This window comes from Macaca thibetana, chromosome 11, assembly GCF_024542745.1.
Source record: "Macaca thibetana thibetana isolate TM-01 chromosome 11, ASM2454274v1, whole genome shotgun sequence".
Taxonomy (NCBI): Eukaryota; Metazoa; Chordata; class Mammalia; order Primates; family Cercopithecidae; genus Macaca; species Macaca thibetana.
The window spans coordinates 1,603,692-1,630,615 of NC_065588.1; the positions used below are offsets into that span (position 1 = coordinate 1,603,692).

At 47.2% G+C, this 26,924-nt stretch overlaps 2 protein-coding genes across 7 annotated transcripts in view; one reads left to right on the forward strand and one right to left on the reverse strand.

Moving 5' to 3' along the window:
* The first annotated feature begins 1,389 nt into the window (after positions 1–1,389).
* LOC126930254 (ubiquitin-conjugating enzyme E2 C-like) lies at positions 1,390–2,366 on the forward strand. The gene has a single exon (XM_050747122.1). The coding sequence runs from the start codon at positions 1,615–1,617 to the stop codon at positions 2,152–2,154; it is 540 nt and encodes a 179-aa protein (XP_050603079.1). The 5' UTR covers positions 1,390–1,614; the 3' UTR covers positions 2,155–2,366.
* A 739-nt stretch (positions 2,367–3,105) lies between these two features.
* The window catches only part of FBXL14 (F-box and leucine rich repeat protein 14), a 31,596-nt gene continuing 7,777 nt past the window's right edge, over positions 3,106–26,924 (reverse strand). For 3 of the 6 annotated variants that reach the window (XM_050747094.1, XM_050747092.1, XM_050747093.1), the window contains exon 2: positions 3,106–3,905. In XM_050747094.1, coding sequence (XP_050603051.1) covers positions 3,843–3,905 — 63 coding nt within the window. In that variant the 3' untranslated portion in view covers positions 3,106–3,842. Of the gene's footprint in view, positions 3,906–25,734; positions 26,528–26,924 lie in introns of those variants that run through there. The other 3 variants (XM_050747091.1, XM_050747095.1, XM_050747096.1) reach the window with 2 other exon arrangements.

The window sequence follows — 26,924 nt, forward strand, 5'->3', positions numbered from 1 at the left end:
TTGCCACGTGTAGTTCATGGGTTCCGAATTGATTCTCAGAGACAGGGTGTTGTAGTAGAAAGAGCACAGGATTAAGCATCAGGAACCAGATTTACCCCTAGTCCCGTAACCCTGGGTAATTTACCTGACTTCTTTGTGTACCCATTTCCTCACCTATAGGAATGGAGGGATTGCACAGGGTGCAGTGGCTCATGCCCGTAACCCCAGCACTACTGGGAGACCAAGGTGGGAAGATTGCTTGAGTCTAGAAGTTCAGGGCTGCAGTGAGTTCTCATACTGCCCCTGCATTCCAGCCTGGGTGACAGGGCAACACCTTGTTTAAAAAAATAAAAATAGACCAGGCACGGTGGCTCATGCCTGTAATCCCAGCACTTTGGGAGGCCAAGGTGGGTGGATCACCTGAGGTCAGGAGTTCAAGACCAGCTTGGCCAACAGGGCGAAACCCTGTCTCTACTAAAAATACAAAAATTAACTGGATGGGGTGGCATGCACCTATAATCCCAGCTACTCAGGAGGCTGAGGCACGAGAATCACCTGAACCCAGAAGGTGGAGGTTGCAGTGAGCAGGGATCATGCCACTGCACTCCAGCCTGGGTGACAAGAGTGAAATTCCATCTCAAAAATAAATAAATAATACAAATGAAAACAGACAAAAAATAATAAAAATTGAGGAATTGGGCTACATAAATGGTTTTTGAGACAGAACTTTGAGACAGTTCTTACTTAGGGGCCAGTGGAGATCCCTTTTCCTCCCCAATTTTCAACTACATAAATGTTATTTATTTATGTTCTACTTCTTTAAAAATTTTTTTTTAAAAAAACCACTGGACTAGCTAAGTCCTACTCCTAAACCTTTGTGATTCAATATAAGGTCTACCCATCAAATTGTTCAGACTGCTGGATGATACTCATGTTTTTAGGAAGGGTTGCTACACCCAGAGCCCAGGTCAGCCAGTTTCTGCGTGTAGGCAAGTTCCTGAGTTAGGACTCTTGTACTAGTGTACAATCCAGAAGTTGTACTGGGGCAGCAGGGAAAGAATTCTTTTTTTTTTTTTTTTTTTTTTTTTTGAGACGGAGTCTCGCTCTGTCGCCCAGGCTGGAGTGCAGTGGCCGGATCTCAGCTCACTACAAGCTCCGCCTCTCGGGTTCACGCCATTCTCCGGCCTCAGCCTCCCGAGTAGCTGGGACTACAGGCGCCCGCCACCTCGCCCGGCTAGTTTTTTGTATTTCTTAATAGAGACGGGGTTTCACCGTGTTAGCCAGGATGGTTTCGATCTCCTGACCTCGTGATCCGCCCGTCTCGGCCTCCCAAAGTGCTGGGATTACAGGCTTGAGCCACCGCGCCTGGCCAAGAATTCTTATCAGTGAGTGTTTAGCCTGGTTGTACACAGCAGTTACCAGAACAATTAAGAAAGACAAAGTTCTGGCCGGGCGCGGTGGCTCAGGCCTGTAATCCCAGCACTTTGGGAGGCTGAGGCGGGCGGATCACGAGGTCAGGAGATCGAGACCATCCTGGCTAACACAGTGAAACCCTGTCTCTACTAAAAAATACAAAAAACTAGGCAGTTGCAGTCGTGTTCTCCGAGTTCCTGTCTCTCTGGCAACGCCGCCCAGATGGCTTCCCAAAACCGCGACCCGGTAGCCACTAGCGTCACCGCCGCCCATAAAGGAGCCGAGCCGAGTGGGGGCGCCGCCCGGGGTCCCATGGGCAAAAGGCTACAGCAGGAGCTGATGACCCTCGTGATGTCTGGCGATAAAGGGATTTCTGCCTTCCCTGAATCAGACAACCTTTTCAAATGGGTAGGGACCATCCATGGAGCAGCTGGAACCGTATATGAAGACCTGAGGTATAAGTTCTCACTAGAGTTCCCCAGTGGCTACCCTTACAATGCGCCCACGGTGAAATTCCTCACACCCTGCTACCACCCCCACGTGGACACCCAGGGTAACATATGCCTGGACATCCTGAAGGACAAGTGGTCTGCCCTATATGACGTCAGGACCATTCTGCTCTCCCTCCAGAGCCTTCTAGGAGAACCCCACATTGATAGTCCCTTGAACACGCATGCTGCCGAGCTCTGGAAAAACCCCACAGCTTTTAAGAAGTACCTGCAAGAAACCTACTCAAAGCAGGTCACCAGCCAGGAGCCCTGACCCAGGCTGCCCAGCCTGTCCTTGTGTTGTCTTCTTAATTTTTCCTTAGATGGTCTGTCCTTTTTGTGATTTCTGTATAGGACTCTGTATCTTGAGCTGTGGTATTATTTTTGTTTTGTTTTTGTCTTTTAAATTAAGCCTCGGTTGAGCCCTTGTGATGTATATTAAATAAATGCATTTTGGTCCTTTTTTAGACAAAAAAAAAAAAAAAATACAAAAAACTAGCCGGGCGAGGTGGTGGGCACCTGTAGTCCCAGCTACACGGGAGGCTGAGGCAGGAGAATGGCGTAAACCTGAGAGGCGGAGCTTGCAGTGAGCAGAGATCCAGCCACTGCACTCCAGCCCGGGCGACAGAGCAAGACTCCGTCTCGGAAAAAAAAAAAAAAAAAAGACAAAGTTCTCCAACACCTTGATTTCTGGTAGACGCTTTGGAAGACACACATACCGTCTACTTCCTCAAACTTCCGAAGCTGTGGAATAGGGATTCAGTGTCTGTGGTATGAAATGAGGTCTGAGAATTTTATCCCATCAAACTGACAGGGTAATTTTGAGGGGCCACAGGAATTGTAATTGTAATACTGGGGCAATATTTGCTTGTCATCAGTCGGACCTCTTCATGACATGTGCTCTTTCTGACCCCAGTGATTCTTTCTTGATCCCCATGTAAGGTGTCCCATTCCCCCATCCAGACTGACTCACCATCAGGGGTTGTCCTGTGTTCTGAAGAGGCTCAGCCAGTTTCGTTTGCCTTCTGTTCCGCTTCCCTCCATCTCTTATCCCCAGTCCTCTGTAAATCCTTATTCCTTCATAAAGTATTCCCTGATTCATGGAAGTGAAATGATCCAGCTTAGTTTACAAAACCAGGAAATTATTCCTCTGGACCAGAGAGAGAGAGAGACAGAGAGAGAGAGAGAGAGGGAGAGAGAACAAGAAACAACAAAAAACGCAAACAATCTATAAAGGGAAGACAGATATATTCTACATTGTTCCCATTAAAATGGAAACCCCGTGGGGAGAAGAAATGCATCTGTGGAATGTATAGTGGATTTCTTTCACATATGGGCACTCAGTAAACATTATTAATGAATGATAATGATTTGTCAAGTGATTGAAATTGTTTCAGGGCAGGAACAGGGAATGAAATACGGAGACATTCATCTATCTCACGGGGAAATTGCTAGGCAGGTCATCCAGATGTATTTTCTTTGGGGAGTTGTGAATTCCTTGTGTGTCCAGCTATCACTATGTAATTATATTTTACGTTCTCAGTAATACATATCATCATTATACATGTCATCATTTTGTGTGTATATATACAATACCCCTACACATATATATATGTACACATGTATATATTTGTATGTATAAAATTTAAGTGTGGAACTTCTAGTTTCCTGTCGAAGAAGCTTGCAAATTGCTATTCCATCCTAACAAGTAAAAAGCTGAACAAACTGAAAAAGCAAGTCTCCTTGGATCCATAAGGTCTCAGAGTAAACCACAGTCCCCAAAACTGGAGAAACCGGCAGGAGAATGCAGCTTCGCAAGGTACTGGAGTGGAAGCCCTGGGCAGCAGCCTCTGCAGGAGCAGTGCCGAGGCGGGGAAACCTGAGCTGTCATCGCCAAAGTGCCGGAGGCTCAGAGCGGGCAAGTTAAAGATCCACAGGAACCACGTCGTTGTCCCCTCTCCCTCACCTTCTGGAGCTTCCCCGAGTTCTCACAGTGAATAATGGAGAAAAATCCCCTCGTGCCTCCTGCAGTGGGAAGAAGAAAAAGGACCATTTTGAAAGAGGCCGCAGCACTCTGCTCTTCCTAACAAGGTCGCCTCCCCTAACCCCGCTGTGGCTTTATCAGCGCCTAACTGACCTGGGGAAGGGAAACCCCCACGCCAGCCCACTCTAGCCATCTGCCGGCTCACTTAAGGTGGGCGTGGGAGGGAGGACTGAGACGCATTTGTGAGTGTCCAGCTGAGGGGCACAGGCTCACTGAAACTCCGAGGCCCGATTGTAGGACTATAGAATAGACCTTCCCACCACACACTCACGGCCTCTTTACAGCACTTGCCTTCACCCAGTCAGAGCCGCTATCAAGAAAAAGATATAAGACATACTGAAAGGCAAATAGGGCCTGGCACGGTGGCTCAAGCCTGTAATCCCAGCACTTTGGGAGGCTGAGACGGGCAGATCACCTGAGGTCAGGAGTTCGAGACTAGCCTGGCTAACATGGTGAAACCCCATCTCTACTAAAAATACAAAAGCAACAACAACAAAAATGAGCCGGGTGTGGTGGCGGGCGCCGGTAATCCCAGCTACTCTGGAGGCTGAGGCAGGAGAATGGCGTGAACCCGGGAGGTGGAGGTTGCGGTGAGCCGAGATCGCACCACTGCACTGCAGCCTGGCGACAGAGCGGGACTCCGTCTCAAAAATAATGATGACAATAATAATAATAATGAAATGAAATAAGAGGCAAATAACACACGTTGAAGAGACAGAGCAAGCTTCACAACCAGACTCAGAGACAACAGGGATGCTGGAATTATCAGGCGGGAAATCGAAACCAACTCTGATTCATGTGAGGGGCTATAATGGATAAAGTAGGCAGCATGCAGGAACAGGTGGGCAATGAAAGCAGGGAGGTGGGAATTCTAAGAAAAAAAAACAAAGGAAGTGGCAGAGAGCAAAGCACAGTGACGTAAATGAAGAATGCCGCTGATGGGCTTTGATGGATTTGTGGACTGGACACAGCTGAGGAAAGGATCTCTGAGCATAAGCTTATCTCAATAGAAACCTCCACATCTGAAAAGCGAAGAGAAACCCCACACACACACACACGCACACACACACACGTGTGCACACACACAGAACAGAATATCCAAGAACTGTGGGACAGCTACAAAAGGTGTAACGTGTAATGGGAATACCAGAAGGAGAAGAAAGAAGAAATACTTGAAATGGTAATGACAGATTTCTCCAAATTAATGTCAGACACTAAACCACAGATCCAGGAATCTCAGAGAATCAGGACAAATGCCAGAAAAACTACACCTGGGCATATCATTTTCACTGCAGAAAATCGAAGATAAAGAAAAAATCCTGGAAGGGGACAGAGCAAACAAAGCACATTACCTGTAGAGGAGCAAAGAGAAAAAATGCATCTGACTTATCTCAGAAACCAGGCAAGCAAGGAGAGAGTGGAGCGAGACGTCAGGGTTGAGAGAGAAAACCCACCAACCTAGAACTCTGTGCCCTGCACAATTATCCTTTGAAAGTAAAGGAGAGTAAAGACTTTTTCAGACAAACAAAACTTCAGGGAATTTGTTGCCAGTAGACCTGCCTTGCAAGAAATGTTACAAGAAATTCTTTAGAGAGAAAGAAAATGCTATAGGTCAGAAACTTAGATCTACGTAAAGAAAGAGAGCAGAGGCCGGGCACGGTGGCTCAAGCCTGTAATCCCAGCACTTTGGGAGGCCGAGACGGGCGGATCACGAGGTCAGGAGATCGAGACCATCCTGGCGAACACGGTGAAACCCCGTCTCTACTGAAAATACAAAAAAAACTAGCCGGGTGCGGTGGCGGCGCCTGTAGTCCCAGCTGCTCGGGAGGCTGAGGCAGGAGAATGGTGTGAACCCGGGAGGCGGAGCTTGCAGTGAGCTGAGTTCCGGCCACTGCACTCCAGCCTGGGCGACAGAGCGAGACTCCGTCTCAAAAAAAAAAAAAAAAAAAAAAAAAAAATGAGAGCAGAGAAGGAATAAGTGAAAGCAAAATAATAACTTATTTTTCTTATTCTTACTCTAACAGATAACTGTTCAAAATAATAGCAACAATGTATTCAATTATGTACTCTCACATATATACTTATGTGTAAGGGAAATGAGTGACAACAATATTACAAGGGACGGGGGGAGGAATTAGGATTGTGTTGTTATGATAAGAAACTCATACTACCTGTGAAGCCCCCTCTCTACTACAAATGCAAAAATTAGCCCGGCGTGGCGGTGCGTGCCTGTAATCTCAGCTACTCGTGAGGCTGAGGCAATAGAATCGCTTGAACCCAGGAGGTGGAGGTTGCAGTAAGCCAAGATCACACCACTGCCCTCCAGCCTGGGCGACAGTGAGACTCCGTCTCAAAAAAAAAAAAAAAAAAGACAGATTGTCATAATGGGTCAAAAAATAAGACCTAGCTCTACGCTGTCTACAAGAAACCCACTTCAGATACAAACTGTGCTTCTGTGAGGTCCCTTTAGGCTGACCAGCCAAAGCAAAGTCCTGAGACATGGAGAATAACCCGGAATAATTATCTTTAATAATATAAAGCATAATTATAATCTCACAAATATTTTCATAGGATTAAGCTATAAAGAACACATTGGGCCGGGCGCGGTGGCTCAAGCCTGTAATCCCAGCACTTTGGGAGGCCGAGACGGGCGGATCACTAGGTCAGGAGATCGAGACCATCCTGGCTAACACGGTGAAACCCCGTCTCTACTAAAAAATACAAAAAACTAGCCGGGCGAGGTGGCAGGCGCCTGTAGTCCCGGCTACTCGGGAGGCTGAGGCAGGAGAATGGCGTAAAAACCCGGGAGGCAGAGCTTGCAGTGAGCTGAGATCCGGCCACTGCACTCCAGCCTGGGCGACAGAGCGAGACTCCGTCTCAAAAAAAAAAAAAAAAAAAAAAAAAAAAAACACATCGATGTTTTTACAGAACAAAAAGGAAACGCTGGTGCATCTTTATCTCTGTACATGCGAATTTGTATAATCAATGCTTGTTTTGCGTCTCTTTTTTCTCCTTCTCATTCTCCTTTCCAGGTTGAGGAAAGGTAGTGGTTGGTTGTGAAGTGGTCATTTACTTTTATCCACTTAATTTCTGATGTTTTCTAACTCTCTCTCTCTCTCCCTCTCCCTCCCATTCCCTCTCTTTTCTCCAAGTTTCTCCTCTTCCTTCTTCCCTCTTCAACCCCACGCTCTCATGTGCTAAATAAGAAACTGCTTGGTTCTTTATAGCTGTTGAGCATAGCTCGTTCTAGAAGTTTTTTTAATGCTCATTTTATGCTGTTCCGCAGAAGAGATCACTGCCAAAGAGCAGAGCCACTTTTGTTGAAGGCTGTGCCACTCACCCACAGTCCCCTGTGCAAAAGAAAGGAGGCTCACACAGAGCCAAGGGAGGGCAGGCACACTATGCAGGGCACACCGCTGCAGAGCCAGCATGCCCCTCACGAGCTGCAGTGCTTCCCTCAGACCCACTGAGCTCCTTTGCGAGGAAGCTTTCCAGACAAGAAGGATGCTTTTTTGAGGTTCAGACTCTTTCTAAGAGAACCAGTTTGGCTGTTGTTGCATGTTAGAAGTTGAATTGTTTCCCCTCTGGTCTAAGCCCCGCCCAGCTTTGTCTAGTATGGGGTCCTGTCCAGAGAAGACCTGTTGTCCTAGTTCGTGTTCCTGCGGAAGCCCACCCTGAAACAGTGACTCGAGGGCCAGTAGATTACTTGTGACATGAAGGAGCTACTGATGAGAGAGTGGGCAAGTGAGACAAGGAAGGGAAGACAGCCAGTCAAGAGCGGGTTATCACTCCAGTTATGGCTGTGGCCATTGGAGCCAAACCTGCTGGGAAAGTCAGCGAAGGTAGAACGTGTGTCCCTATACAACAGCTCCTGCCTGTCCCTGGTTGAGGGCTGTCACAGGGAGCACTCGTCCCTGGTATCTCCTCCCTACCAGGGTGGGCAAGGGGGCTCCGCAAAATCATGCAGGAGCTGGTGGTCAGAAGGTGGGGTCTTGTGCCTGAAGGGTGAAGGTGGGAAACGTGGGTGGGCACGGCTGTGTGCTCTGCCTGCAATACCTGCCTGCTGAGCTGGAGCTGATTTCACGCCGTGTGATGATTCCCTGTAGGCTTTCCTGGGTCTGATGGTGAGTAGAATGTCTAGCATTTTGTCTGGTTTTGCAAGTGAAAAAAGTGAGGCAGGGGAAGGGCAGTCAAGTTAAGGACTAAGTGAGCAAAGCAGAACGGAACGCAAGTGTCTCGATCACTTTTACCCATTTTAGTCAGAGCATACGCTGAATAGTCAATGAATGAGTCTTTGATGACGTGATCATCGAGACCAAGTGGTAGTAATTCTCCTCGGTCTCTCTTGATCTTCTCCCCTTTGGTGGTCTTCCCAGGTGGTGTGGTAATGATGGGAGGAGCAATGATGGTGTGGACCAAGTTGCCCAGTGTCGCCATATAACGCAGCTCCATCTACCCTTGTCTGCTGCTCCTCCAGGTGAGCAGTTCCTGCAGGACAGTGGCAGGTTAAATAGGCCATTATTGTCCATAGTCCTTTCTCTGTGTGGCATGTGTTTATCACTAATAATCGGTCATTGTTATGACTGCCTGATTGCATGGTCCTTCAGCCACTATTTTAGAATCTTGTGTCTATCTTATAATTTATACATACACTCATGTATCAAAAGCATGCTATTGCATGGCAATAGGTGTAAAATACTTTTTTTTTTCTGGTGGTTTTGTTTGTTTGTTTGTTTGAGATAGAGTTTTTGTTCTCGTTGCCCAGGCTGGAGTGCAGTGGTGCGATCTTGGCTCACAGCAACCTCCGCCTCCCAGGTTCAAGCGATTCTCCTGCCTTAGCCTCCAGAGTATCTGGGATTACAGGCATGCGCCACCACGCCCGGCTAATTTTGTATTTTTAGTAGAGACGGGGTTTCTCCATGTTGGTCAGGCTGGTCTTGAACTCCTGACCTCAGGTGATCCGCCCACCTTGGCCTCCCAAAGTGCTGGGATTACAGGCGCAAGCCACCGTGCCCAGCTGGTGTAAAACACTGTTTGCTTAGTTAGCAAAGCTTAAGCAACACAGCTCATCAGTTTCATAAACAGAGATAGTGCTTTTGGGCGGGCGCCTGTAGTCCCAGCTACACAGGAGGCTGAGGCAGGAGAATGGCGTAAACCCGGGAGGCGGAGCTTGCAGTGAGCTGAGATCCGGCCACTGCGCTCCAGCCCCGGCGACAGAGCGAGACTCCGTCTCAAAAAAAAAAAAAAAAAAAAAAAGAGACTAGAAATATCCTAATCATACATGTTGTTTATTTGACTTTAAAATGATTACCTTGGGACAGAGACACAGCAGTTATCAAAGAGTAACTTTTTTAACAGAGGCTGGGGTTGTCATCAATTTCTCACCAGCAAGGTTACTGCAAGATTGTCCCTATCCCATTTGAAGTCACTACTAATAGCTCCATCTGTCTTCCTCAAGTAAGAATCAGCTGAGCCTAATGTACTGAGTGTATCAACTCCAGATCTTCCCATCTCCTTGTTCCTCAAATATTGACTGAACACCTACTATATACCCAGCACTTCCCTAGGTGCAGGGAGTACCAGAATGAAGACAGTGCTGTGCTCTAGTTCCTGGAGACCCCACCCCGCCAAGCCTGTTATTTCTATGAAGTGTTAAGTTCCTTAACTACAAATTCCCACCGAGGAAATTAGGAGGCTTCACCACCAAGGATGGGGAGGGATGACTGAAACGATGAGCAACAAGAGAAGTGGCAGTCGCGTGGCAGTCGCGTCTCTGTGGGGGAGTCAGGAAAGGCTTTGGGGGACAGTGAAGAAACAAGTAGGATTTACATGCAGATGGGCGAGGATAGAGCATTTTAGGTGAGAGTGTGACAATTCCTGCAAGCTAGTGTTGATCAAGGGAACTTTCTAAATGCCTGTATGAGGCATAATTTACGTACAACAAACTGCACCCATTTTAAGTGCACAATATGGCCAGGCGCGGTGGCTCACGCCTATAATCCCAGTACCTTGGGAGGCCGAGGCGGGTGGATCACCCGAGGTCAGGAGTTCAAGACCAGCCTGGTCAACATGGCCAGACCCTGTCTCTACTAAAAATACAAAAATTAGCTGGGCCTGGTGGCAGGCGCCTGTAATCCCAGCTACTCTGGAGGCTGAGGTAGGAGAATCGCTTGAACCAGGGAGGCGGAGGTTGCGGTGAGCTGAGATGGCGCCACTGCACTCCAGCCTGGACAACAAGAGCAAAACTCCATCTCAAAAATAAATAAATAAATAAATAAATAAATAAGTGCACAGTATGGTGGGTCTTGACAGATGCATACCCCCATGAAATCAGCACCACAGTCACAGTACAGAACATTTCTTGGCTCCCAAGAGTTTCCTACTGTACATGAGCAACCGGATGCAGGCTGTGTGTTAGTGCCAATAATGTGCCCCTTTCAACACAAGAGCATTTTGATTTGGTTTTTTTTGTTACCAACTAAGATGCACCAGGCACCCTAGTCCTTAGGTCTGAGTCCATATACTACTAGACCACCAGGGCCGGGGGCCCGCCCCATTCCCAGAGAGGCTGTGGTCTATCATTGGAGGAACGGTGACTGCAGGGGCTCAGTGCTGACGCACATATAGGTCATATGGACATACGCACATATAGGACATATGGAGCGGGGGGTGGCAATGGAGAGGAAAACAGGGCCAGGTTATCGAGGGTCCCGGACAGCATGCAGCAGAATTTAGATTTTAACCTATTGGCAACTGGAGATTGTGACCAGGAAGTGATAGAATCAGATTTGTACATTAGAAAAATCACTCTTGGGACCTGGGTCAAAATGAGAAATGATGAGGACTGACTTAGGGCAGTGTTGGCGGAGGGAGGGATGGAGAGGAGATAATGCAGTCAGAATCCAGAAGGCAGAATCGACAGAGCTGGGACAATCCTTTGGGCACAGGGTGTAATAAGAGAGAGAAGAGTTATTCATAACTTCCAGGCTGATTGTGTGGTCATCCAGGCAATGCCTTTTATGGAGGCTGTAAATCTGGGCAAGTAGAGTGATTTAGGAGGAAATATGTTTAATTTTGGGCTCCTATGTCTGTGGGATACACTCGTAGAGATGTCTAATAGTTGGGTCTGTGGGTCCAGAAGTCTGGGCTGAATATTTGAGGGTCTTTAGCATTTGAGTGACACTTCACCTAAGAAAACTGACTCAGAGCCTTCCAGAGTGCAAGGCACAGTGCTAGAAATGCAAAGGTAAACGCCGGCACTGTCTGGGAGGCGTTCTCTGACCCCTAGACCAGGTCAGGGCCTCCTGATTAGGGTTACATTAGTATCTGGTGTTACATTTCTTTTTTTTATTTTTGAGACGGAGTCTCGCTCTGTCGCCCAGGCTGGAGTTCAGTGGCGCGATCTCGGCTCACGGCAAGCTCCGCCTCCCAGGTTCCCGCCATTCTCTTGCCTCAGCCTCCCAAGTAGCTGGGACTATAGGTACCCACCACCACGCCCCGCTAATTTTTTTGTATTTTTAGTAGAGACGGGGTTTTACCATGTTAGCCAGGATGGTCTCGATCTCCTGACCCTGTGATCTGCCCGCCTCAGCCTCCCAAAGTGTTGGGATTACAGGCGTGAGCCACAGTGCCCTGGTGTTACATTTCTTGTCTGTCTTCTCCACAAGACTGTAAGCTTTGTTAGGCTGGAACCAGGTCTGTTCTTCGCTGTGTCCTCAGCCCCTATCACAGGACAGGGTGCCTCGTAGAAGCACAGCACATACGTTCAACCTTGCCAGCTGAATGCCACCCCAGCCACGCACGACTAGGGGGTCTTTCTAGGGAGAGCAGTGATGTAATTAGGATGTAACATTGCGGGGCCAGAAGGGCCAATACCAGAGCCTCAGGCAGCTGAGGGGCACAGAGGTGGCGACGGAAGGCTGCACAGTCTTCAAGCCAGGACTTAAAGGATGATGAAGTGTTCTCCAGTCAAACAGGGAGGGAAGACCATACTAGGTCCATGGGTACAACATACATAAATGCACAAAAGAGTGAAATGAGGCCAGGCACAGTGGCTCATGCCTGTAATCCCAACATTTTGGGAGGCCAAGGTGGGCGGATCACCTGAGGTCAAGAGTTTGAGACCAGCCTGACCAAGATGGAGAAACCTCATCTCTACTACAAATACAAAATTAGCCGGGGTGGTGGTGCACGCCTGTAATCTCAGCTACTCGGGAAGCTGAGGCAGGAGAATCACTTGAACCTGGGAGGCGGAGGTTGTGGTGAGCTGAGATCGCACCATTGTGCTCCAGCCTGGGCAACAAGAGCCAAACTCCATCTTAAAAAAAGAAATAAAAAAAAAAAGGAGTGAAATGGTTGTGTGTGACCAGAATAAGAGGCTGCGATTCAGGAGGATGAGAAGTGGCAGGAGATGTAGCTTGGGGTGTAATTGGGACCACTGTAATGGGGTTGGGACTTTGTTCTTTATGAAACAGGAAGTTAGTGGACTTTGAAACAAGATAGTCATACGATCCTATGACATTTTTAGGGTGAAATCTCTGGGGATAGAATACAGAGATGATGAAACCTGCCCCCTGAAAAATGCAGTTTTGGCCAGCATCCAAGTGATTCTCCTGTGGGTCATCCAGAGAGCATACGTAGAGGAACAGCCATGTGAATGGAGGCTGGGGTGAGAGTAGGCTGGTGGCAGCAGTGTGAGTGGAGGCTGGGGTGAGGGGAGGCTGGTGGCAGCAGTGTGAGTGGAGGCTGGGGTGAGGGGAGGCTGGTGGCAGCAGTGTGAGTGGAGGCTGGGGTGAGGGGAGGCTGGAGACAGCGGTGTGGGCGGAGGCTGGGGTGAAGGGAGGCTGGTGGCAGCAGTACAGATGGAAGCTGGTATGAGGGGAGGCTGGTGGCAGCAATGTGGGTGGAGGCTGGGGTGAGGGGAGGCTGGTGGCAGCGATGTAGGTGGAGGCTGGGGTGAGGGGAGGCTGGTGGCAGGGGTATGGATGGAAGCTGGGGTGAGGGGAGGCTGGTGGCAGTGATGTGGGTGGAGGCTGTGGTGAGAGGAGGCTGGTGGCAGCCGTGTGAATGGAGGCTGGGGTGGGGGAGGCTGGTGGCAGTGGAGACACCTCAGGAGGCAGGGACAAGGATAGCAACTGAGAGCTGGTAAAGGCCACCCTGCTAAGTAGCCAGAAAGTTTGCAGAACCTTCTTTTGAGGGATCTAAAATTCAAGTTCTCAAATGGCCCAGATCATCAGTGTTCAAAAACCTCAGGAAGCTTGCAGTCCTGCCTCGTGCCTGCTTGAACTGGATGTGGGCAGGAGGCTGTGGGAGCGGGCCATGCCAGCAGAATCCCGCCATACTCTGGAGACTTACTCAGGTCACAGCCCCTGGTGTCCCGAGGGTCATCTCAGTGTCATGTGAGTATTAGTGTGGCTATTGGAAAGGATTTGGTACGCGTTTATTTGAAAAGTTAGGAGTTGTTTTTTTTTTTTAATTATCTTTGATAAATTTAGTAGAATATTTTGAAAGCACTTTTTAGCCAGTAATGAATGAACAGATTGCTCCTGAACTAAATGGAGGGATCTAAACACATCATCTAAGTACAACAGTATGTCTGAAAAATATCTCTGCTTGTCTTTTATTTGCCCTTTAAAGTCTGTGCAAACAAATGTGAACGGCCTCAGGACTCTAAGAATAATATTTTTCTAGGGATGTGTATGGACAGATAAACAAAACCCCAAGGGAGAAAAAACTTCTATTTAAATAAAAATAAAGATCCCCTACAGCTCCATCCTCCTCTGCTCACTGGGTTTGCTTTATTTCACTTTGAGATAAAAGTAGTTTGGATGATTAAGAGTGGAACAAAAAGAAAGTATTTATGTCTGTCTAATCTATCTATCACTATCTATGTAATCTATCTTATCTATCTAAGCTTATCTGTCTGTCTCATCTATCGACCTCTCTATCTGGTTTTGAATAGTCCATATTGCAGCCATCAGTAGTCGATCTTTTGCATCCCTGGGGTTAATGGTTCTTTGAGCAGACACGGACACTGTGCCGTTTGGGATCCCATGGGGAAGACACCCGCTTCCTCCCTGGTCAGTGCTAATCCTGTGCTCATGCTCTGCTCCCCCTTGGAATCTCCCGTCTGAAGCCCCTGTAGGCCTCTGGGATCCTCCGAATCAGCCGCAGGCTGGGATCCTTGCCGCAGGAGGCTGCCGTGGGCTTCTGCCCATGCTGTGGGTCGCGAACTGCAGCCGACAGGCGTGGGAGCCTAGGAAGGCACCTGGCAGCTTCTCGGTAGGAAAATAGTGTGGAGTGCGTGCGATCGTGTTTGAGGAAGCGTCGTGAGAGGGTCACTGTCTCTGTGGTAGTGTCCTTAGGGAACTGTCTTTGCCTGGATCCTGGGGTCAGGTTTGGCATGAACTCTGACCTTCCTCCCTCTGCAGGATCTTCAGTAGAAAGGTCCTGTCCTGAGGAAATGCTCAGAGGCACTTCTCTTGCTGCTGAAGCCTGCCTGCATGTGTGTTTTTGTCCTCATGGAGATGCACATGACGAATCGCATGCAATGCCTCAGCACAGCCCAACAGGTTTTTTCTGTTTACACTTAACTAGCCTTGGACAGTGGGAGGAAGCCTTAAATATTTCCTTTTCTTCTCACAAACCCTTTATCTAATAAAACAGAATTACTGTAGATGAAGCAGGGAGTGATTCAAATTGTCATTGAAATCAAGGACCTGGTTTGGTTTGGCCTCCCTGGGAAAGTTTTTAGCTTGACACAGCGTTTTAGCTGTGCTGATTTAGTTTTAGCTACGCTGATAACGTCTCTACAGGATAAACCGACCAGGGCAGAAGGCAGGGTGGCAGTGCCCGTGGTGGGGTGCAGCACGGCGGCGGGCAGTGTTGGTCACTGAGTGCTGGGCTGGCCCCTCCACTCCTCCATATTTCTGTACCAGTAAAATCAGGTTGAAACTGGCATCAAGGGCAGCTTCAAGAAGGCGGGGAGAGACTACGAGGACAGCAGTGCAGAGGCTGTCACCCTCTGGAGCTACTGCTCGGGGACTGAGAAGGAATTCTGTCTTGAATACATGTTAACCTCAGTTCCCGCTCCTTATCTGGACTGGCTGGCTCCCTTCTGCGCCAAGAAACTGAAGCCCAGCTCTGTAAAGCCGCAATTCCCAACTATTTTCCCCCTAAAATACACGAGACGCACTCCCATGGGGCATATCTAGATTGCAGGCTGCGGTACAGATAAATCAGGCTGTGGGTTGGGCGCAGTTCCCAGTAAAACCCCACTTTTTTCTCTCCCACTCAAGAAAGCAGACCTCCATACGAGTATGCGGGAGATGGTGCTCCGTCTTCCCAGCCCTTGGCGTGGGACTCGGCCTGTAAAAGCTGCCAAATAAATATTTACTAAGTGAAAGATAGCCCTGAATCCACACTAATTTGTGTTTTTTAAAAGTCATTCATAAACTTTAGCATTTTAACTATTAGTTAGTAATTAATCCTAATAAACCGGCAGGATTTTGTGATTGTGAAACTGTTGCAACGTGTTGGCCAGCAGGAATATTTGCTAGCATTTTTATGGGCTCTTAAAGTCGTCTTAGCTGTGTCACTGATAAAGCCAGCCACAGGCTTTATCAGCCTTGCCGTTGGCTGTCAGCACTGCCTGGATAAACTCCTCATCCTTCCCAGGGAGAAACTTCTAGCAATGCTTAAGCAGGAGGCCAGGGAAGAGAGAACCTTGATGCTGCCTGCTTACCACAGGCCCTCTGGGGCCTCTGCCCTGTGTGGACAAATGCTTCATTTCAAGATCGTATACAAATCAAGAGCAAGCGTCTCCTAGCAGCACTGAGTGTGGGGCTCTTGCCACCTCACTGCTGTTGGAACTCTGGAGTTCGGGCCAAAGGATGCAGCCCCTCTCGGGGGAGGGCAGTGGGGTTAGGTGAAGATTCAAGAGCTCCTCTTTGCCTTGTCATCTAGTTGTCCTATTCTGGGGGAATTTAAATAAGGATTAAAAAAAAAAAAAAAAAGGACTTATGTATTATTTTAAAGAGCAGCCTTAAATAGGCAGGCATATTTTAATAAAAATGATTTTTCAACCCTGCGGTGTGGAGACTGCCAGTCAAATACAGTGATGGCCATTATCACGCCCCTGCCCCTGCCCCCAGCCTGGAGGAAACAGAGTGCAGAGTTAGAATGGTTTTGGAGCATTCATGGCTGCTGGGAGATGCCTGAGAGGGCTTTGAGGGCAGGGCAGGGTGAGCAGGGAGCTCACCGCAGGAGTGCAGAGATCACCCCAAGCAGGGTCTGCAGATGCTAACTTCAGGAGACCAGGCATGGAGATGGCAAGTGAAACAGATAAGTATGCCCCAAAAATGATGGGAAAAGAGTGAACCGGGATCACTTAGAAATCGGAAGCAATACAACAAAGGCTAAAGATATTTGAGCAGGATTTCAGTGTAGATATGCTCTTGGATATCACGAACATAAACAGAGGAGCTAACGAAAACACTGCAGAGACGCATGGCTCCATTGCCCCCTGTAGTTACCCCACCTAGTGTGGCCGGGAGAAGCTGATACTTCTTTTCTTTGTGGGTTCAGGGGCATTCCCCACCTATTTTAGGTATGCCAGTTTGACATGATGAACTTTAGACTGATAACATTTCATCATTGAGATATCATTTCCTTCTGTTTTTAGACCCTGAATAAAATTTTCTTTAACGGGGAAGCACATATTTTATACTTAATTCTATTTATGTTCATCTTGTTTTTTGAATTATTTAGCTACCTCTAATAGACAGTCTGAAAGATGATTACATTCCACCGTACTAACATTTTCAATGACCCTGAAAGACCTGAGATGCATTGCTGCTACTATTTTGTCAAATTATTGTTTCTAAAATGCTGTTTTACTCTTCTAGTAGGAAGAGTGACTTTTAAATAATGGATATTGGCCGGGCATGGTGACTCACACCTGTAATCCCAGCACTTTGGGGGGCCGAGGTGGGTGGATCACCTGAGGTCAGGAGTTCGAGGCCAGTCTGGTCAACATAGTGAAACCTCATATCTACTAAAAATACAAAAATTGGCCGAGCATGATGGCAGGTGCCTGTAATTCCAGCTACTTGGGAGGCTGAGGCAGGAGAATCACTTGAACCGGAAGGCAGAGGTTGCAGTAACCCAAGATTGTGCCACCGCACTCCAGCCTGGGTGACAGAGCGAGACACCGTCTCTAAAATAAAATAAAACAATGGATAGTTTGTCCAACATGGTATGTTAAAAGGGCAGAGAAGCTGAAGAATGATGATGAAGACTAAAATAACGATGATAAGCAAAGAACTGAACAGGCATCTGTGCAGTGATTCAGGGGGGTGTCCATGAGAGGTGGCTTCGGAGCAGCTGTCCTGTAACGCAGACTTATCTCACGGTTCCCTCCTCATTTAAGGAGTCAGACCACTGTAGGCTTTGCTTTAGAGATATTCCACTGTGTGCTTTGTTGCTCACCTTTCTAGAGGTGCTCATCTTCATCTAAAGTAGGGTGAAGCTTTTTCACTCCTGGAGAAAGCTGTGACAACATTTTTGGGACAAGCAGCAGGTGTGCCTCAGCAAGCCTGTCGTTATCTGGGGAGGGGGCTCCAGATAACACACTTCTACTTCCTTTCTTTAGGGAAACGACATGGTCCCCTCCTCCTGTAACACTCCCCAAAAGAAGTATGAAAGCCAACGTAAAATGCGAATATGATATTTGCATTGAGTATTAAATATAATATCTTCAACATAGTATTTGTGCTTCTCTCTATCCAGTTCTCAGTTGTTTAGGGATCTTCTGAGGGCAAACCAAAAATGTCAGTAAAGCAAAATATATCAATAAGGCATCATACTGATGAAAACAAAACCAGAGGTTTTAAAAAATAATCTGGGCTGGGTACAGTGGCTCACACCTGTAATCCCAGCACTTTGGGAGGCTGAGGTGAGCAGGTCACCTGAGGTCAGGAGTTCAAGACCAGCCATGGTCAACATGGTGAAACCCCGTCTCTACTAAACACAAAAACTAGCCAGGCATGATGGTGCGTACCTGTAATCCCAGCTACTCGGGAGGCTGAGGCGGGAGAATCGCTTGAGGGGAGGGGGAGGTTGCATTGGGCAGAGATCGCGCCATTGCACTCCAGCCTCGGCGACAGGATGAGACTCCATTTCAAAAAAAAAAAAGTAGTTATCAATTTTTTGTTTTTGACCAAAAGTATTTCAGGAACTTTGAAGAAAGGACCTGAAAATTATTACTCAGGCTGGTATTTAGTTTGAAATGTACGCTGACTTTTAACTCTCAGAGCTCAACAGTCTAATCCTTGATCATTCCAGAGTGAGTTTAGGAATTTGTAGTCATTTCCTTTTCACTAGGTATTTGCATACATCACTAACCAGCTGGGATTAGAATGAGCAATCTCTTGATGCTGAAACAGAATGATGAGAACTCAGGGCAGCTTGAAATGTTCGTCCTCATCGATTAATCCTTAATGAACCCTCATGCATGGATGACATCAAAGAAGGTCCTTTGCAATGTGCAGGAAGACAAACCGCCTTCCGTCGTGTACATTCTTAAAGGAAGGTTCCAATAGATGGATACACATAGTTCACATTTGAGGTTCCAATAGACCGATACACATAGTTAACACTTTGTATTTTGAGCCATGTTTTGCCCCAAGATGAAACATTTGGAGTAACGTGGACATTTGCTCAGTGGCGAGGGAAGGGTCAGTGTGTGTAACTAGGAGGAAGGCTCTCTGGCCGGGTTGGGAACGTGACCTCTTGCCCTCCAAAGCCTGGGATGCCCAAGTTAATGCCTCCAATCTTGCAGTGTATGGACACAGAGCGAACGCTCCCCTCTGAATACAGACCAGAGGTTAGAGGTTAATGAATGGGTGCTCTCACCACACTTGGGACCCCGTTCAATAGCGGTTTTATACATAAGGGCTTAAATGGGGTCAGAAAAGGACCTGCATATTGCTTCCAAACTCTCTCCATCTTTTTGAAGCAACAGCGTTCAAAGATGACATCCTTCCACCTGGGAAGAGAGAGATGAAGCTCTTGTGCTTGGAGAACTGGACGGCTACTCCCGGCTCAGTGTGTCTCAAAACAGGACCAAATGGAAAACAAAGTGGGGGGCAGGTCCTTGCTGCCCCCTATTCTTCTCTAGTAATCCCTTAAAAAATAATTGCGGACCCCAACCTCTGGCCTCCAGCACATTTTCCACTTGATTAGAGGCCTTTGTGAGGTGGGGAAAGGGACCTGCAGACTTGTATATTGTGCCGGGGCCTGAAATGTCCAGCTGGGAATTTTTCCCATCAAAAGGGGATTTTAGTAAAACCATTATCAGGGGCTTAGAGGAGAAAAGCTGTTGAGTGCAAGACAGGGGCAGATTAGCATTAGGGGGCTTGTTTTTGGCACCAGTGGAAGAGTGGGAAGGTGTTTGCAGCCACTTGCACACAAGTTCCTTAGTTTCTCTGCAAGTTCCTGGCAGGTACTGAGGTAGGAATGAATGCAGGAGTGGGAACTAACAGGCTCGAAAATGGCACAGGGAGGCCTTATCTCTGAGGCATCACATGGAAAGCAGCCCAAATCAGGAAGGACTGCACGGTGGTGGTGATACCTGCTTCGGTGTGTAGACCGTGGGACTGGCCTCCTTGCTGTTATGTACGGCCACGCCACCTGGAATCCCCCGCCCGCAACACTCCACCCATCTTGACAGTTTCCATAGACGGCGATAGGAAATTCAGAAACTGGGAAGTGGCCATGCTGGAGTCCTTTAACGGGAAAATGGACACCTTTAGGGTGGGGGGGTGCAGGTGCTGGTAGGGGCTAAAAGAGTACAGAGGAAGGTCACGAAAGCCGCAGCAGTGGCTGTCAGCCTGCGAATCAGGGTCCGGGCTGTGTGGATTTGCAGACTGAGCCACAGGAGCCTCCTGGGAAGAAGGTTTGGGGAAGGTCACCTAAAACAGAAACGTGTGTCGTCTTGGGATTACTGGAGCCCTCAGCAATACCTTCCTCTGCAAAATGGAGCACAGAAACTGGAGTCGTGGGGGCTGGATGGAGAATGTTGAAACCAGTAGAGTAACTGCTGCCTGAAGGGTCCCTGTGAGGAATGTCAGAGCCGGCCCGCCCTGGAAGCACTTTTTCCTATTTGTCCTCTCTACACTGTTGCTCTAGCTTGTCTTCCTGGCAAAAACAGGTGTGGATTACAACAACGTTGGTCCTGACTGCTGTGAGCACAGAGCTGGAGTGAGAACCACATGTCGGGCTTGCAGTACTGTCACCTCAGAGGTCTCAGTCACAGGAACACCCTCATGCCAGCCTGGTGGCCACATTCGCAAGAGATCTATCTAAAGTCAAATTCAAACAACCACAGAAAGAGGGCCTACCTTCTCGAAAATGAAGCCCAGGGCCGGGCGTGGTGATTCACGCGTGTAATCCCAGCACTTCGGGAGGCTGAGGCGGACAGATGACCTGAGGTCAGGAGTTCAAGACCTGCCTGGTCAACATGGTGAAACCCCATCTCTACTACAAATACAAAAATTAGCCGGGCATGGTGGCAGGTGCCTGTAGTCCCAGCTACTCGGGAGGCTGAAGCAGGAGCGTTGCTTGAACCCGGGGAGCAGAAGCTGCAGTGAGCTGAGATTGCGCCACTGTACTCCAGCCTGAGCAACAGAGTGACTCTGTCTAAAAAAAAAAAAAGCCGGGCGCGGTGGCTCAAGCCTGTAATCCCAGCACTTTGGGAGGCCGAGATGGGTGGATCACGAGGTCAGGAGATCGAGACCATCCTGGCTAACACGGTGAAACCCCGTCTCTACTAAGAAATACAAAAAATAGCCGGGCGAGGTGGCAGCGCCTGTAGTCCCAGCTACTCGGGAGGCTGAGGCCGGAGAATGGCGTGAACCCGGGAGGCGGAGCTTGCAGTGAGCTGAGATCCGGCCACTGCACTCCAGCCTGGGCTACAGAGCGAGACTCCGTCTCAAAAAAAAAAAAAAAAAAAAAAAAAAAAGGCAGAAAGAAAATGAAGTCTAGGAAAGCTGTTCTTGGAGGCTGTGAATCGAGAAGCAGCCCTCCCGGTCTCCCAGTTCTTCCAAAGAGCAGCTTTAGGAACTGCTGGTCCTCAGTGTTCACACATTCCCCTCACTCAGTTCTCACTCTGGCTCCTCAGCCAGCCCCGTTTTCTCCTTCTTGGCTTTGTGCGGGCTGATACACGTTTTCTTTTCTTTCCTTTATAACCTGTATTCTCTGTTTGGGGTGTCTTCCCTGAATCTGTACTCTTTCAGTGCAGTCACTAAGAATGGCATATTTCAGCTATTACTTTCCAGAAGTTGCCCAGGGAGATGTTCTGCTTTCATAAGACCTTCAGAGATGGTGCCAGGAATGTAATTTGCCTCATGCATAGGCCCCAAGTCCCTGAAACTTCTCCTTTTTTATTCATTCTCTAACCAGAAATGACCTCTATATTACAGAGCTTATAAGCTGTGGCTCCTCTCGCCAATACAGCTTGGTGGAAGCACCCGCAGGGGATAACCGCCTCCACCTTCTTTCCCACTTCTACACCTGCCCTTCCCACTCACACTTTGATTCCCTGAGGCCAGGCTGTTGAGTACCAGGAGGGCAAGACCCGAAGCCCTCTCCTGCCCTCAGCCTCTCTCTTCTTGTGCCCTTCTACGGAATCTGGCCATATTGGCTCAGAAATGCTTTTTGTAAGTTCTGCTACCTTGTTCTAATGTCAGTTTTCTGTAGGAGGAATTTAGGTCACACAAGCAACTTCACTTCTTCATCAGGGCTCTTATTATTTTCATCCTCATAGACTCTCTTATATTTTATGAAGATGTCTTCATCTGGGCAAGAAAGATACTCCTTTTAATAAAAATTTTTAAAAATTTAAAAAGATATTCCTAAAATTTTAAAATTGTTTTTCCTCAAAGGCTCTCTAGAATTTTTCATCGCAGACGATACACTTTTGATTTTTCTTTTGTAATAAAAAAACTAGCTCTTTTTTCCTTGCTGTTGAAATTGATACCTCCACGTATGACTAAAATTTTCCCCAGTTTTTTCCTCCCAAACTCCCCAGATATGGCAATCTAATTAGATTTGGGGAGTTTGGGAGGAAATGCCCTTTAAGAAGAATTAGAAGTTTAAAGAGGAAAAAAAAAAAAAAGCATTAGAAGTTGATGTTTGATTCTCTTATCTCCAAAAGCAGAGAGCTGCAAAATAACACATGGCTCTGGGGAGTAACCTCGCTGATATTTTAAAACTCAATTTCATCTTTTCCAGGAAGTAAAATTCCTCGTTTGTCAACTCTTAGGCCCTGAGGAAATACTTCAGGGGTGCGGGTGAAAGGGAAAGGACCAGAGGGGATTTGTGAGGTGGGAGGAAGTGGTGGTGCCCCCACGGGAAATAGCTTCCAACTCACAGACAATGCTGCCACCTACTGACAAGACATGGGACTTGCAGACTTGGTGGATTCCTCCACTTTCTTCCACAGTGGAGAACAAATACTTAGTTTTGCATTAACCATACTTTATTGTACTACCTTATATGGGACCCTAAAATCATTTTCATAAACTTGGGGTACAGAAAAACACAAGGTCGGACTCCTAGCTTTAATACCTCCAGGACTGGTTTGGATATGATTCACAGCTGCTTCACAATGGGGAAAGTAAATTGTGTGTAAGAGGGGTTTTTTTTTTGTTGTTATTTTCAAAGGGCTGGGGAGGCTGAAGGAACAGTCCAGAAGGAGACACTAACAGTTTTCCAGCCCTACCTTTCAATAACGTGTAGTGCTTGACTTTTACCTTTTAACCCACATATGTGCATTTTTATTTCTAAAGTTATAGGCACTTGTAATCTTAGCATTTTGGGAGGCCGAGATGGGAGGATCACTTGAGCCCAGGAGTTGGAGACCAGCCTAGGCAGCATAGCGAGACCCTGTTTCTACAAAATAGTAATAATAGTAGTAATAATGGGCGTGGTGGCACATGCCTGTGGTCCCAGCTACTCGGGAGGCTGAGGTGGGAGGATTGCTTGAGCTCAGGAAGTCGAGGCTGCAGTGAACTATGATCACACCGCAGTACTTCAGCCTGGGTGACAGAGCAAGACCCTAACTCTAAAAATAAATAAAGCGGCCGGGCGCGGTGGCTCAAGCCTGTAATCCCAGCACTTTGGGAGGCCAAGACGGGTGGATCACAAGGTCAGGAGATCGAGACCATCCTGGCTAACACGGTGAAACCCCATCTCTACTAAAAAATACAAAAAACTAGCCGGGCGAGGTGGCGGGCGCCTGTAGTCCCAGCTACTCAGGAGGCTGAGGCAGGAGAATGGCGTAAACCCGGGAGGTGGAGCTTGCAGTGAGCTGAGATCCGGCCACTGCACCCCAGCCTGGGCGACAGAGCAAGACTCCGTCTCAAAAAAAATAAATAAATAAATAAAATAAAAATAAAAATAAATAAAGCAGTGATGAAGCTGTTTGCTGCTAAATCCTGTGTCATACGTTAATGAGTTTCTGCAGTTCCTCTTGTGATTCCATTGAAAATTAGACCCTTCTGTGTAGGGAAGAGAGCGGCCAGCTGCCTTCCTGTGGGTCATGCTGTTCTGATTGTTGACATCTGACCCTGAGCACAATGGCAGGGCATCTGTCTCAAGTGCACAGGCGTCAGCTAGGGCTGGAAGGGCCAATCCTCTATCTACTCCAGGCTCTGGAAACTTGAAGACCTTCTCTGCTTCCTACAGTCATCAGCTGTCAGCTGGATAAAGTTCAGGGGGCCACAGAACTTAACCATCCTGCTATTACAGATTCCTGAAAACTGGCTAAATTCTATGCATTTGAAATAAATTAGGTAGAAACTGTCACTTTCATCTTGTCATTTTCATGTTGTTTGCTTAAGGCACACCTACTGGCCGTCTTTTTATTTTTGTTGTTGTTCACAGCAGTGGATTTTTGGGCAATGAAGTTAAGGTTTAAATGATTGAAAGCAGAAATGGTTGTCTTCCATCTAAGAACATTAAGCATTTGTCTGAGGGGCATTTGAGGGGCTTAACTCTTACAGTTTCTCCCTTACTTTACTCCTGTGTCCAGTTTTAGCCTCAGTGATTTTTCTAGAGATTCTGAGAAATAGGACTAATTATTTTGGCTCCTCCCTGTGTAGTGACCACTTCTCAAAAAGCCTTGTCTTGGGCTACAAAAAGGTAGCAGATGTGTACATAAATAATGCCAGTTTGAGATCAAGATTTCCTAAGGAGAAATATTATGAACCTTGGTAGTAAATATTTCCTTATACCCTTTTTAGATGAGAAAAACAATATTTTCCAGGCCATATTAAGTAATTCCACATTAATATTTATGAAAAATTAATCTGGTCTCAAAGAACTGTTTTCCCACAGTCCAGTTCCAGTGTCTCAAGATCCATGATGTAAGGAGTAATTGTTGACACACCACTGTGTGGTAGGTCTGATCCTTCTGGAGTGTGGATTACGTAAATGGGGGAGTAATAAATATAAGAAGGTGCCTACTATTAACAAATTAGACCCTTTTACTCTTTCTGGACAAGTGGGATTTGTAACTAAAACATCTGTGAAGTCAAAGCTTTTTACCCTTGAATGAAGAGAAAATAGAGTTTTTGCAACTTGATTCTACTTTATAAAAGGATTGTGTGGCAGATATTTATAGCATGTGAAATGTGTGTAAGTTCCTAGCTTTGAAGCTCTCATAAGCAGTCCTCCCAGCATTAGTATTCCACATTACTATGTGCGACAAAGCAGTGTTTTGGAAACTGACTCAAATCCTCTGAGAGCCACAGGCAACATATTTGACAGTTACTTCAGTACCTTATAGACCATTTAACAACATGTATTAGTTTTTTGGTTTCCTGAATAACCCTATATAATACTTGCAGACATGTCTAGGTTTGCATAATGTAGTGCATATTAAATAGTAATAACTTTTAGCATTTTGGGTTTTTTTTTTTTTTTTACTCCCAGTGAAAATAATATGCTTTGGTGTAGCACCTTTAAAAAAACTATTTTTTTTAAGGCTGAGATGGAAAGATCCCTTGAGCCCAGGAGTCCAAGACTGTAGTGAGCTCTGCTCATGCCACTGCACTCCAGCCTGGGCAACAGAGTGAGACTGTCAAAAAAAAAAAAAAGACAAAAAACAAAATTTTTTTAAGAGATAGGGTTTTGCTGTGTCACCCAGGCTGGTCTTGAACTCCGGTGTTCAAGTGATCCTCCCACCTCAGCCTAGTGAGTAGCTGGGACTACAGATGTGTGCCGTGCCCGGGTTGGTGCAGCGCGTCTCCAAAGAGAGCCAGAGTGGTGCTCTGCAGTGCATGTGTGAACCGCCTCCGTGTTGCCACCTTCTGCATTGGTCATTAAGTCTAGAGCAGCCCAGGTTCTGAGACTAGGTTCTTCACTAATTACCCAGGCAAAATCTTTTCCACTTCATTAAGCATCTTTTCCTCTTTATAAAATTAAATGTGGCCGGGCGCGGTGGCTCAGGCCTGTAATCCCAGCACTTTGGGAGGTTGAGGTGGGTGGATCACGAGGTCAGGAGATCGAGACCATCCTGGCGAACACGGTGAAACCCCGTCTCTACTAAAAAAACTAGCCGGGCGAGGTGGCGGCGTCTGTAGTCTCAGCTACTCGGGAGGCTGAGGCAGGAGAATGGCGTAAACCCGGGAGGCGGAGCTTGCAGTGAGCTGAGATCCGGCCACTGCACTCCAGCCTGGGCGACAGAGCGAGACTCCGTCTCAAAAAAAAAAAAAAAAAATTAAATGTACCACATCTGCCAGATTTGGGAAAACAAAAATTTTGAGACAGAGAAACCAAACACTCTGTGACCGAGTTCTTCACCAGATCACATTCACATTTCTAACCTTGTCTCACTTGGGTTTCTCTGCTGTGCCAGGGCTGCAGACCCAGTTCTCTTCTTGGTAATTGAGACTCATTCGTTTCCACTATCACAAATGCAAGTATCCTTGTAAGTTTGTTATAAGGATATATAGCATTTGTTCCTTAAACAATTTAAGTGGCCAGGCGCGGTGGCTCACGCCTGTAATCCCAGCACTTTGGGAGGCCTAGATGCGCGGATCACTTGAGGTCGGAAGTTTGAGACCAGCCTGACCAACCTGGAGAAACCCCGTCTCTCCCAAAAATACAAAATTAGCCAGGTGTGGTGGCACACGCCTGTAATCCCAGCTACGCGAGAGGCTGAGGCAGGAGAATCGCTTGAACCCGGGAGGCGGAGGTTGCAGGGAGCCAAGATCACGCTATTGCACTGCAGCCTGGGCAACAAGAGTGAAACTCCGTCTCCATCTCAAAAAAAAATTAAAGTAGAAGAGTAATGAAATAATAGAAACTTCAGTCTTCTTTTTGAAGAAAATATGTGCACTTTTCTGTTTTAACAAATAGCAGGCAGAGGAATTCCACTTCTATTGTTTTATTGCGGGGGGGTTTAACATACCCTACTCAAGTACTGCTAAGATCTCAAGCTTACTTTCTTTTGCACCTCAACTGGAGGACTTGGCTTTACATATGACCAAATATTCTGGGTTGGTAAAGGCAACTCCACCAGGCAAAATCAGAGCAATCCCTGGAAAAGAGGAAAAAACTGAAACTGATCATCTGTGGATATTTAAATTTACCAATTGTCTAGAAATTCCATACAAGAGCTGAGAATATATGCTCTTATTCCAACTGTGCACTTACCTTTGATATTTCGTTAAGTAAATAAATATTTGGCACTCATCTACACATGCATGTCCCATCTATTTTACAACACTTTTTAAAAAATGTAACTTGTTGGCCGGGCGCGGTGGCTCAAGCCTGTAATCCCAGCACTTTGGGAGGCCGAGACGGGCGGATCACGAGGTCAGGAGATCCAGACCATCCTGGCTAACACGGTGAAACCCCGTCTCTACTAAAAAATACAAAAAACTAGCCGGGCGAGGTGGCGGGTGCCTGTAGTCCCAGCTACTCGGGAGGCTGAG